The sequence below is a fragment of the Pseudopipra pipra genome, chromosome 17 (assembly GCF_036250125.1).
Source record: "Pseudopipra pipra isolate bDixPip1 chromosome 17, bDixPip1.hap1, whole genome shotgun sequence".
NCBI lineage: Eukaryota > Metazoa > Chordata > Aves > Passeriformes > Pipridae > Pseudopipra > Pseudopipra pipra.
In genome coordinates, this window is record NC_087565.1 from 5,247,369 (window position 1) to 5,259,993 (window position 12,625).

The 12,625-nt window shown below is 43.6% G+C and overlaps 1 protein-coding gene across 2 annotated transcripts; it reads right to left on the reverse strand.

The window, feature by feature from the left end:
* Positions 1-2,203: 2,203 nt before the first annotated feature.
* Positions 2,204-9,758, reverse strand: GID8 (GID complex subunit 8 homolog). 2 transcript variants are annotated; one of them, XM_064674052.1, is made up of 5 exons: positions 9,643-9,758; positions 8,330-8,459; positions 6,975-7,171; positions 6,272-6,469; positions 2,204-5,940 (listed from the first exon to the last, which is right to left on the reverse strand). In XM_064674052.1, the coding sequence occupies exons 2-5, from the start codon at positions 8,445-8,447 to the stop codon at positions 5,767-5,769; spliced, it is 687 nt and encodes a 228-aa protein (XP_064530122.1). In that variant the 5' UTR covers positions 8,448-8,459; positions 9,643-9,758; the 3' UTR covers positions 2,204-5,766. The 2 variants fall into 2 exon arrangements, with proteins under 2 accessions (XP_064530122.1, XP_064530123.1); XM_064674053.1 differs by lacking the exon at positions 9,643-9,758 and adding an exon at positions 8,943-9,073.
* Between the last annotated feature and the right edge of the window lie 2,867 nt (positions 9,759-12,625).

A 12,625-nucleotide genomic window follows, 5' to 3' on the forward strand; every position in this document is an offset into this window, starting at 1 on the left:
ACCTCTAAATGCTTGTTCTTAAGCCTTTAGCAGACTAATATTTAGGTAATTTACACATTATTCTCCCAACGTGAATCTTTGGCAGGTCCCTGATGAGCAGTCTGCTATTTAAATCACGAGGGAGAACAGTATTATTGAGCTGAACCTTTGAGAGTGGAATAGTAAAAGGGTTTTACACCAGAGGCAGCTCCAGGAGAAGGAGGTTGCAGAAAAAGCAAAAATCTTTAAGTCCTACTTTATCCTTTGCTTTGGTATTTCTTACTCAGAAGAGAGAGACTTCTGAGGCCTGTGGCAGTCACATATGGTCACACAGACATGCTACCGACAGAGAAAACAAATAAAACAAGCTTTTACTGAGGGGAACCACATGTAGTAACCACAGGTTAACCTTTATCTGGTTGTAGGCTTCCCTCCCTTTATTTGGGCAGGAAACAAAATTATGAAGTATTTTTATTCACTCTGCTACTGTGCCTGTTTCCAGAAGAGGGAGCCAAGTCATGGTAAATTGCATCCAAACATGTAAACCCTTGTTCAATATGTTGTTTGTTTATTTTTTTAAAATTGTGTGTATGTTTGGAGTTAGTTAATTCGAGGCAGGAGGGGAGATGAGCACTGATGTAACTACATGAGTGAAATTCACGTAATAAGCTCAGAAAAGGATTGAAAAGGTCTTGGGCATGGTAAAGCAATGACAAATACTGGAAACTTATACCCAGGTATGAGTTATACTGTGTTCAGTCTCACAGCTGTGGGGTGCAAACATCTCCAACACTGACACTGCAACACTGAATCATAATTTTAGTGAGTAGTCAATTTGGAAGTCAAGCACAAGTTTTCTTTCTTTGTGTACTCTTTGGTTCCTCTCCTTGTACTACTCAGTGTCACCTCTTCAATTAGGAGCTTGACTAATTTGCCTCTCAAATCAGAAGCTACTTTCACTGTCAAAACCAGCTGCAGTTGAAAGAAGTGTTTGAGTGTAACATCCATCACATGCACATAAATAAGTTTTAAAAGTAAAAACACAGACATAATTCCTTTTATGGCTGTATGATTTGCTGGAAGCAAACCTCCCACCGGGCTGATTAAATGGCAAATGGAATCAGCTCAGAAGACAGGTGCTGACTACAGAAAATAAAAATAATCTTACAGAAGAACATAATCTCCTCTGGTTTTTCCTGTGTTCAGCTTAATCTGTCAAAAGATTAAACCAAACAAAAGATTATTGGGTTAATATTTGACCTGACATTTACTATCACTGTAGTTTATCCACACAATGGTTCAATTATTTGAAGATTTTATGAAGTTAAGCACAGATCAAGAGCAAATCCTGAAGGGGTGTGAAAGGAGCAATAGGCTCACATATTCCATAATGGACAATTGTTGTCTCCTGAAAGGACAGGCCGGCTGCAGCTTGAAAGCTCCCTGCTAACCAAGGGCAGTCTCAAGCCACTTGTCCACAGAATAAAGAAAACACATGTGGGTTTCTACTGCTAAATAGAACTTTGCAAAATCGCTAGACAACAATACACTGAAAAATAAGAAAATTCATCCAGGGGGTATAAGGTAGCAGGATAGTGAATCCCCATGTAACATGAAAAGCACAACACACAGGGCTTTCTCATCCAAGGTGCCTGAATGCATCAACACGCAGCCCACCAGTAGTTTGACCAACCTTGTCCTTAATTTTATTGTACAAAGGCAGGAGGGGAGCAGAAAGGAATGAAAATAGTTTGTAGCACCTCGAGGTGTCCATGGGGAAGTACAAATCATTTTGAGGGTGCTGCTCGTGAGCTTTGTGTTCCGTCTGTGCTCAGCTGAGCACACAAAGCAGTGAGAGGAGGAGCAGGGCTGGGGACAGGAGCAGGGCTGGGGCCACCACTGCTCAGCACAGCAAAAAACCCTCCTGGTCCCTTTTCATTAAGGAGATTAGAGCACAAACAATTACTGACGCTGGCATGGCTTCTGAGGGTGGGGAGATCTACAGTGCAGGTCAGAACCTGTAGCCTAGAGGCAGATGTAGGGCAAAACCTGGCTCCATCCCCTTTCCTGTGCTGGATCTGAAGGATGCTCTCAGCCGTGGCTGACAGCAGCAGCCCCGGTATCCGTGAAGACATGACACAGGGACCACGCTCCAACTCCATTTAATGAGCTTGTAACCAGCTGGGACAGAAGGAGGTTTGAAATAAGTCAAACAACACTCATCTAGTCAAGGATTTTTTTTTAAGTAGCGCCTTTAAGCTTATACTCAAGCATACAAAGCATAAATTTTACAAATTAAAAACAATAAAATCACCCTAGAATAATGTAATGGCTTCCCCTGTATGTACAAGGAGTGGAAAGGAGGCAGAATTCTTTCCAGGTAATTTCACACATTTCAAATGCTACATAAATGCTCTCCACGTGCTTTTCAATTTTTCTTTCAATGTGGGTGGAAGGAGCTGAAAGTGTTTCAATGAAATCATCTTAAAGAGAGAGAGGTACTTCACCTGGCTTCAAGGTGTATGTTTGCCTCTTCAAAAGTCTTGAGAGGAAATGCTTTACTCAAAATTCTGCTGTTAAGTTTCTGTGCAGCAGCCTCTGCTTTTCCAGCTATGTAAATTAAGCAGTTCAGTATTTCTCGAAGTACCACCAGCACTTCATCTTCAGGGAAGCCTGTGATCCCCCACCCTTCACAAATCCCTCCATTGTACAACAGAAGCAACCACAGCTCAGCTTAGATTTGACAGGCAGAAACAAAACACGGGAACAGCAAAGACAGTTACCAGGGAGGTGATGGCTTTGGGAAAAGGAGGGAGATTTGTAGCCTAATCCAAACACACTTGCTATGCAGCCTTTCTGCAGGGGCATATGACAGGATATTTTACAACCCAACTGCTTCACATACAAAGCATTAATGAAAAAAATCTGATTTGCTTTCACCAAAGGCAAGGCTGGGGGAGGACGAGTGAGTGCACCACCCTTATGACCAGATCTGTCTGCCACCGTTGAGTTTGGAACAAATCTTCTTACAGAAGTGATTTTCATATTGTTCTAAATTCAGTGGAACAAAATATGTATTTTTACACTAAAGAAAACTGATCAAAGTGGCATTTAATAATATTTGTTAAAGTGGTTATCTAACAAAAATGGGTTAACAAAAGCCCATTCATTAGTAGTCACCAAATAAGACACTTCTCATGCATATGACAAAAGTTCATTCGTGTACTGAGACGTCTGTTTACTGTGTACAATATTTCCATAAATTATAATATGTTTCACAGCCCCTACCATTCAAGAATATTTCAAACAGATTATATATTATATTTGTATATGCAAACTATTTTATATACACTAATATAAAGATCCTTAGAAGTACCAATATCACTACCTTTATGCTTTCTCTAAAATGCATAGCTTTCGAATATCTTCTTGCAGGTACCAAAAACTTTACAGATTAAAGCTGCTTATCAATGTGGCATGTTCATAAAAACAAAGTGAAATAGTTCTAGACTAATTTTATATTAAACCCCCTTAAAAAACGTGTTTATTTTTTAATGGAAAAAACCAACAAGCTAGTGAAAATTCAAGTAAATCTACGCTCAGTCGTTGCCCAAATACTCTATGGAATTAACTTAGCGTTCTAGGAGTACAGTGAACTTCTCACCCAGGGCTGTAATACTGCATTTCTCATGGAGAAAAATGCTAGTCATGCCACAAAACCGCACCACTTTCCACTTCACCCGGGAGAAGCTTGACGTGAGACTCAACAACACAAGTGTCAGAACAGAGGAAAAGCTGATCAGTTCTATATGAAGAAAGTAGAGCTATTCCAGTTTTGTTTCTGCAGTTTTGTTATTAAACAAAGTTACATTAACCATACAGTTTCTCACAAACTAAAAGTTATACATGGTTTTCAGACATCAACCGACTTCAAAAAGAAAAAAAAAATAATTAAAAAAAAAAAACCAAACCAAAACAACCAAACCCACAACTGTTAAAAGTTTGGTGTTAGAATAACCAGCCTGGGTGAAGGAAAGCCAGGCTGCTGCTGTAGCTGGGGGGCTACTGACAGCTTGTTTGTTACATATAAACTTTAAGACCTCCATACCACAAATGCCTCAAAGTGGAGAACAGAACGATAGGTAAGAAATGGGAACAAATGATTTTGTTGCATCCATCATCTCGCTTAACCTTGGTGCTCTGCATCTCTCATAGCTGCTTAACAAACAATGGCTTCCCCCCACCCCCAAAAATAGCTACACAAGTAAAGTGTTCACAGTAATGCAATCAGTAACAGGTTTTGTTAGTTCCCTTAAGCCAGGTGTATCTGCAAAGCTTTATACAGTTTAATGCATTAAGTATTCCAGTAAAATTAGGTGAAAACTAAGTTTCATTCTACAGGGTAATATCTACCATACAAGACTAGATTATGTACAGTATGGGACTGCTGTGACAACTGCCAGTGTCTCGTGATGTTAAGCTATTTGACTCATCAGCTCGCTCTTTGCTCAGCAAAACTTGATATACAGACCTAAAAATCTAGAGATAGATTTGGCAAGATTAGTGCTTCCCACCACTGGGTACAAACCAGTGTGCAGCGCTGCCATCAGTCGACCAGAACATCCCATACTCAGAAGATTACAATTTGCTGACTTGAAAGTCTGGACTTCACATGTAAAACATTAAAACTATAATTCTAACTGGAGTGAGGACAGTCAGTAAACGAATACAGATGAAGATGAACTGCATCTCTTCAGAAAGGTATGGAAGAAGTGAGAAAATGGAAATTTCTGGTATTAGACAGCCCTGCTCTGCTCAGCTCAAGGCATAAATACAGCCCAAGTAGCTCTAAAACTACAATTCAGCAAGCATGAAGGCAGATCCTGCACAAGATGATGCATCAGAGGCTTCAACAAGCATCTCTCCCCACCACTTGATTCCCCAGCACAAGTCTTTCATCCTACAGACATCCAGTGGCCTTCAAAGCTGTATCAGCCACCTGGAACCACTGCAGTGTCTACAACTGCAAATGTAACATGGGGGGAAAGGCCCCTGTCAACAAAAACCCTCAAATGCCTCTGGGGCCATTTTGGTCATTCACGAAAATTAAGGAAAACAAACTTATTTCCATCAATACTCCTCCTGAAAAGATGGGTCACTGATCCATTATGAACATAGCTCTCACCATATAAAGCACCAAGAAGTCTGAAACAAGGAAGAAAAAAAAAACCAAAAACCTAAAGTCCTTAAATTATGATTTACAAGTTTGTACACTATTTCCTAAGCAAAAGGTTGACCTTACCGCAAAGTTTATAGATGAAAACTTGACCAGTTACTTTTAAGGGGAATGTATATCTGGCTATAACTTAAAGGTAGAAAATATTCACTGTTATATATACACATTTCAAACAGGAGACAGTTAAACTGAACTGAACAGTTGCCAATATAACTCCATATTAACTCACTGGCCACTAAACTAGGCATCAGCAGCCAATTAGAAAGCTTGAGTTCTGTACTTTTAAAAATGCTATTTTTCCTGTCCTGTTTAATTGTTTTTTTTTTAAAAATGTATTATAGTGCATAGCCTAAGTCAGACTTTCAAAGAGACACAGCGCCTTTCAATGCAGTTTTTGCAGCATTTAAAAGGGACTTTTCTCCCTTCAAATTAGATGTTCATTGAAAAATCTGAATTGAGTGCTGTACTGTAGTAAAAATATTTCAGTCACAGACTGATATAAATGTATACTGTGCAGTACTAAGATTGTTTGATGTCCATCTGCACACATTTTACTTGGGCTCTTCGATCGTCCCCTTGCTGAGGTCTGTCATTTTGGGATATTTCACTTTCTTCTGGTCCAGCTCATTCTGAGCCCACAGTAGTAGTTTCAGTAATTTTGCCAACTTGGGTGTTGATTCACGATTTTCATAGTCTAGAACAGCTTGATTAACCTCACTCCACACCTGGAAAAGAAATACTGGAGTTCAGTGATAGTTTTCATAAGATTAACACCGCTAAAGTCACGCAGACATTGAGAAGATCACACCTAGGGTGCTAATTCCTCAGAAATGGTCAGGGCAAAGCTCCACAGATTATGAGCCTGGAGGAAACACAGAAGAGAGCCAAGCAGTTGAATACATTTTGAATACCTAACACCAGGTTTTTTTGTTGCTCAAGAAACACTTCTTTTGCAAACTGCTATATATGCCTTCTCTAAGCATTTCAAAAATATTTGGACATTATTTTCATATCATAGGAATAAAAAGACATCGATTCCCTTTGAGAAAGCACTACCTTCTGTCGCTGCATCATGTTAAGCAAGTCTCCAAATGGTGACTCTTCGGGATTATCAAAGGCAAGCAGGGCCAGCGTGCGCTCCATTTCTGTCAGGCATTCCCTGCTCTCCTCCCCTTGTTCTGCTAATTGGGTCTGAGCAAATTCCAGAGCTGCCTCTGTCTCACGCTGCCGAATCAGTTCAATCAAGTGCTGTTGCTACATGGGAAAGACAGGGAAGCAACATTAGCCACACAAATTAACAAATCCTCACTATTTCAAGAGTGCAAGATCGAGACATTAGCGTGCAATTTGAGGCAAACACTAATCCTTAACGTGACAGTTTGAGGTCAATTCTCAATGTGTGAGACAAGGAACAGCAACTTGTCTGCAAAAATCTACTGAAAAAGGGAACCTGGTGCTTTTGAGTAACAGGATTTGAAAAGATGGGTTACTACAGGAACTAGCAGCAATTCAGACTAACAGCAAGTGGAAGTTGGTAACTCACAGGCCACAGCTGCTGCTACAAGTTTCCAGGTTAATAACTGTATATGAATGTTCCTGCACCATGCCACAAAGTTTCCTATCACTACAAAACAAGGCCAGGAACACCTGAAATTGCATCCATGTTCAGTCACACACCTCCCAACATACTCTTAAATTTAAATCTTCGCTATTTTCTCCACTCTCTCTAAAACAAAGACAGTTTGCCACCTGTCCTTACCTGCAAGTGAAAGTAGAGATATCTGTTTGTATCCAGCAGCTCTGGATGGAGGCTGTTTATCAATGCAATGGCTTCCTGGATCTGTCCTTTCAATATCATCTCACGGATCTTTATTCTTTCATCCAGAGTCTCTAAATCAACACTGGGTTCAATTCCAGACTCCATCCGGAATTTCTCGGCTGCTTCTTTAAAGCCCTCTGAAAAAGAAATGGTTTTACCCATAAAATATGTTTTATGAAACGCTTTAAAAGAAACCCCATCAGCTTGGATGAAAATATTTGAGTGTTGCTCATGCACTTTGGGGGTTTAAAGATTAATCTGAAATTCTGAAAAATACTTTATTTAAGAAGGCATTTAGCCAACACAGACCTAAATGTAAATGCTTAATTCATTCTGAAGTCACGTGTCCTCATCCTCCAAGGATGCAACTTGTAGTTCAATACCTCTTGACTTGGGAGCCTATTTTATACTTAAATCAAACACTGCACTTCTTGCAAAATGGGATTGTTAACATCACATTTTCAAAACCTGGGTGGTTTTGCTTCACCCTCCAAACTCCAGATCTGTTTACAGAGATCTGGCAGTTTAACTGAGAAGAAAACAGACAAGAAAAATGAATTTTGTTTCTCACATCCTATTTTTTTAACACTCTAACAGCTATTTTAAACCCCTAAAAATGCTTTTAGACACAAAACTGATTTACACCACCCACTATGATGCTCTTCCTTCAACCCAGAGGCTTCACCTCCACCCCAACGTAAACAGGGGTGTAGATGGATACAAACACCTCCGCCCTAGCACAACTTCCTGGGAATTAGGCATGCAGCCTAATTGCCAGGAACAGTTCCCAAGGGGTTTGGAGTGTTCCAAGTATGAAGTTAGGCCATGTGCTGAAGGGGTTAATATTCTGGTCTCAAACTATTTTAACAGTTCCCTTTTAAGAGTTTATCTTTCTGCACAGTTAAAACCTGCTTCTGATAGTTGTTCTGTCCAGCTTTCAGACTGTTATTTAACAACAGCAGCTTTTCTTGAGCTCTGTTTTAATGGCACAAAAAAAGACATCCCAGAGAAGCAAGTCGTATTTATTTACAGCACTGCAGAAACCACTTTGTTTTCTCTTTCTTTTAGTCAAGAGTTCAGGTTTGTAAATGCTATTTCTGTTCCACAGAATCTGAATCTTTGTCAACTTCCAGCTAAGAGAACACCAGAGCAGTTGGACTTTGCTCAGAGAAGCCAAGAGCAATAACTAGTTTATTAAAGCCCTTAATTCCCCTCCATCCAGTGCCATATTCTAGCCCACTGTCTGATAAAGTAGATTTATTTAAGATCCTCCAAGCATCTCCACTCGTTTTTACCTGTGACAAGGTAGTTCATGATAAGGCGGTTCATGTCTGCTCTCTGGATATGCAAGTTATTAAGTTTTTCCATCCATTCATCTTTCGTGATTTCATCAGGTTTTTCTGCATAACTCATCCTGGACTCTAACTACAAGAAAAGAAAAGCATCTCATTTAACGTGATTCAAGAAGAAATGTGTTTAATGTGTGTAAGAACTGTGTTACTGCCCTTTTCAGAGCTTTCTATGAGCTCTTTTAAATTAATAATCCAGAAGGGAGTCTTTTATCTCAAACCACAGGTTTACATTTTTCTCCTCCTCATTCCTGCACTCTTTCACATCTATTTACCAGGCTCTAAAAGCTGCTTTCAGCAACCTCAGAATAGAAAATTCAAATACCATCTCCTTGTACTTACTCTTAAAACCATTCCATATAAATCTTGCTTAGAACTCACACAGGACCCGCAGCATCACCGTGTGAAACAAATGAATCAGAGTTTGACAGCCAGCCAGAAAGACTGTGACAAACACGTAAAGCAATGCCTATGTAAACAGTATTTGCTTTAAATTGTCACCAAAACCTGGGAAAGCTGCATACATTGTACAGGTACAAAACTGTCCACGATACCTTACCCAATGTACAACTGAACGTACAACCAGCTCTGCTTCGCTGCCCCCAAAAGTTCTCCTGTCAACGCTACTGAACTGATGTCTCCCGGTGTTTTTCTGGACAATATTTTTGTTTAGATTCGCACGCAAAGCACTTCAACCAAAGGCCCATTTAACGATTTCTGCCTCCGACAAGTCACGACCACAGGGCAGCGACAGGGGGAGGAGAGGCGGCAACAACAACAGCAACAGGCACCGCCATCCTCTCAGACAAGATCACCCTCTCCGACGAGCGGCAGCGCGACCCCTCATCGCCTCCTCCGCCGCTTCCAACAGGTTCTCCCTTCTCCAGCTCCTGGAACTCGGACAGCCGGGGCAGGACCCGCCTCGAGGGGGCCGCGATCGCTGCCGGCCCCGCGCTCCGCCGCTCCCCACCACGCTGCGGGAACGGCGCTCCCGCCGCTCCGCGCCACCGCTGCTGCTGCTGCCGCGGCCCGACCCCCGCCCACTGGGGACCCCGGGGTTCCCCCTCCGCTCCAGCCCGGCCCGGCCAGGCCGTTCGTCAGTCCGGGCCACGGGAGCGCTGGGCCACGGGAGCGGTGGGCCGCGCTCGTCACAGGCCCGGCGCCTCCGCAGGGTGAGGGACAGGGCGAGGGTGAGGGGCAGGGCCGCGCTCCCCCCGCGCCCCCGGCCCGGCGCGGCGCCCCCCCCGCCGCCATCTTACCGCGCGCGCCCGGGGCCGCTCCGACGCACGAACGCGGGGCCTCCGCCGCCTCCGCCGGGCCGCAGGCGCGCGCGGGGTCTCGCGAGAGCCGCCACCGCGGCTCAGCGGCCAATCAGCGCGCGGGGAGCGCGGGGCGAGGACACGCGACCATCGAGTCGGGCCCAGGTACCACAGAGACGGCGGCGCCGCGGGGCGGAGCGGCCGCGGCGGGATGGGCGGCCCGGGGGCGGTGGGCGCGGGGCAAAGCTGAGGGGCCGGGGCCGCCTCCAGCCCGGGAGCCCGCTCCGAGCGCGGCCCCGCCGCCAACAGCCGAGGTAGAGGCTGGTCCGGTCCGTGCTCGGCCGGGGGTGCGCAGGAACCGCCGGGTGATGCGGTGGCGGCTCCTGCACGGACACGGCGCGATCCGGCTGCCGGGGAGAGGGTCTCTGTGGGCACGGCCTGCGATATCCTGTGCGGTCCCGCCAGGTTCCGCCCGTGTTGATAACGGTGGGCTGAGGGCTCGCATCGATGATCTCCGTCAAACGTGTAGCGGCTGCTGAGGAGCTGATGAACCCACTGCGGGTTTGTGAGTCACTCTGCAGAAAACGCGCTGCTGCCAAAATGGGTTGTTTCACCCGCTGTGCAAAGGCCAATCCACAGGCAGAGGCGACGTGTTTGATTTATTTACAGCTCTGCACAGAAACGGGTGCTGGGTGGCAAATCCACAAAGCCAGCACGCCAGCTATCACGACTTTTTACTATTTACACATTTTAGCAAACAAAGGACTTAGTGTTCATTGGGTACAAGTTACACAGTTATTAATTAATATTCTACCTTCTACTGGTTAATGAGTCACTTCTCATACTAATTACTGCAATGCTTATCCTTCTCATCTTTTGGGTCAGTAGGTTTCTCGGGTCGATGGTCATGATCTGCCCGTGCCAGAATCACCTTTTACCCACTTGGAGCTGGTTTAGCACAATTGCTGAGTTGGCTTTATCAGTTTCTTCCTTATCTTGGAAATTCTGCCAGGTGTCCTTGTGGCCGGTAAATTCTGCATTCTATGTGACCACTGTCAGTGGTACATCCTTCCCAAGCCTCAACCTCCCCCCAGGTCTGAGATCACTAAAGCATGTCATGCCCTAAACTTTAACAAGGCAATTCTATCAACAAGTAGTTTGTCTTTCTAACACCTGGATGTCACTTGGAGTTGTTGGCTGCTCTCTCTTTCACAGATTAAATCTCCTTTCTTGTTGTTTAGGCTTGAAAGTATTCAAAGATCAAACATCAAAGAACATCCTTTCTTAAGAAAACTTTACATAGTCCACATTTTGCAACAACACCTTGATTTGTAAATTTAAAGGGAGAACAGGCTTAAAATATATACTTTTATGTGTGAAATGCTGCAAATAATACCCTTGAGGAAAATGCAATTTCACTCACACAGACTGGGAATGTGGACATGATTGTGCATTTTTCACTCTTGTTTTTGTGACTGTGCAATAAAGCCCAGCTTCCAAAACCCACTTTCATTACAATTGTGCTTACATTGAAACTAAGAAAACTTACAATGTAATAGATTATTTATTTATTAATCACAGAGTATCCTGAGTTCGGAGGGACCCATAAGTGAATGGGAAATAAGTGAATAAGGGAAAGAACTGAGGTGCTGATGGTAGGGGTAACACAGGTGTTTAGTCAGCAAAGGAAGATCCTCCAACCTGGGCTTTAACACAAAAGTGTAGGGGTTTTGTGGTTGAAAGTGTAAAGTGCTCAGGTGTTTAGTGGGTGTGCAAAGTGCATCAGCATTACCTTAAGAGGGTGTAAGCCTCTTACTAAATGTGTGCAAGAGGAATTTAATACCTTTTTCATGGCAGGATCCCCTATGGCAGACATCCTCTTTTCGCTGCTGGTGTGCAATTCCTTTTTTCGCATGTTCCATTTCCCTTGGCGTGTAATTCCTGGGTTGGAGCAGCCCCTAGATGCAAAATTTGTGCATTAACAACATGTTATTAGCTTTTTCCAGAGCATAAGTCACAGTGCAGCTCGATCTACCAAACCCTAAGGTATTTCCCCTCCACATGATTTCATTTATTGCAGCTCTGGAGCTGGCAGAACAAAACCTGAACTCCTGCTTGCCTATAATCGTGGTGTCTTCTACTTTTGCACAGGAATCTGTTGGGGGTTTTTACCTCTAGGTGTTCCTGGGTGAAGTAAGTATTAAAACTGCCCAGTTTTACAGGTTGAGAAAGGGGCTGACTATGCCAATAGCAGCTTTTCCAGCATCACCCTGAGCTTTTACCACTGTAAGTTTTGTGAATAGAATTTAGATTTCTAAAAGAAGTAATCAGATTACTCGATAGACTCCTGTAATTCTATAGAACTATTACAAAGTATGTTTTTGTTTCCTCGTGTTTGCATTCCTTAATCCATCTCTGTAAACACTGCACCTGTGTTGGATTTCAATCCAATTGAAATCCATGTTACCAACTCATGAGGAAAAATGTGCAGGATTGGAGTCAAAACCTCACACATCCAGCTGCCTAAAGGCTCTTCAGGTGCACAGTTCAGGTGTGTCCTTGTGGCCTTGTTGGTCTCCTGTCGTCCTTAGGACCCCTCAGAGACCACCAGGTGTGGGTGTTTCTGGGTGCCAATGTCCCAAAAGGTGACAAAAGGAACAAAACGTAAATGGGAGTTGACTCTCTGTAGCTATTGATAGCTACAGCTATCAGTCCAGCTTGGATCCTGGAGAGTGGTTTGGGCAGTTAAATTACAGTTAACGGGCGTTTCCTTGGAAGGCTCCATGCGTTGGATGGAGCAGATCCAGAGAACGTTCCCTTCACATCAATCCACAGCTTGGATCCAGAGGAAAGCGTTGCAGCGGCAATTTGCCATTTGGTTTTCTAAAACGGATGGAGTAGGATAGGAAAACCAAAGCAAACCCCAGTGGACTGAGCACAGGTGGGGAGCACAGCTGCCCTGAGCCAGGTGGGTTCTGCAGCA

What these genes read in the sequence shown, in the direction of transcription:
- GID8 (XM_064674052.1), bottom strand. Translation starts at nt 8,447, where the DNA reads ATGAGTTATGCAGAAAAACCTGATGAAATCACGAAAGATGAATGGATG. An exon ending in CATGAACTACCTTGTCACAG is followed by an intron (nt 7,172 to 8,329) that starts GTAAAAACGAGT and finishes TTTCTTTTTCAG; the next exon opens with AGGGCTTTAAAGAAGCAGCC. An exon ending in ATCTCTACTTTCACTTGCAG is followed by an intron (nt 6,470 to 6,974) that starts GTAAGGACAGGT and finishes TTTCCCATGTAG; the next exon opens with CAACAGCACTTGATTGAACT.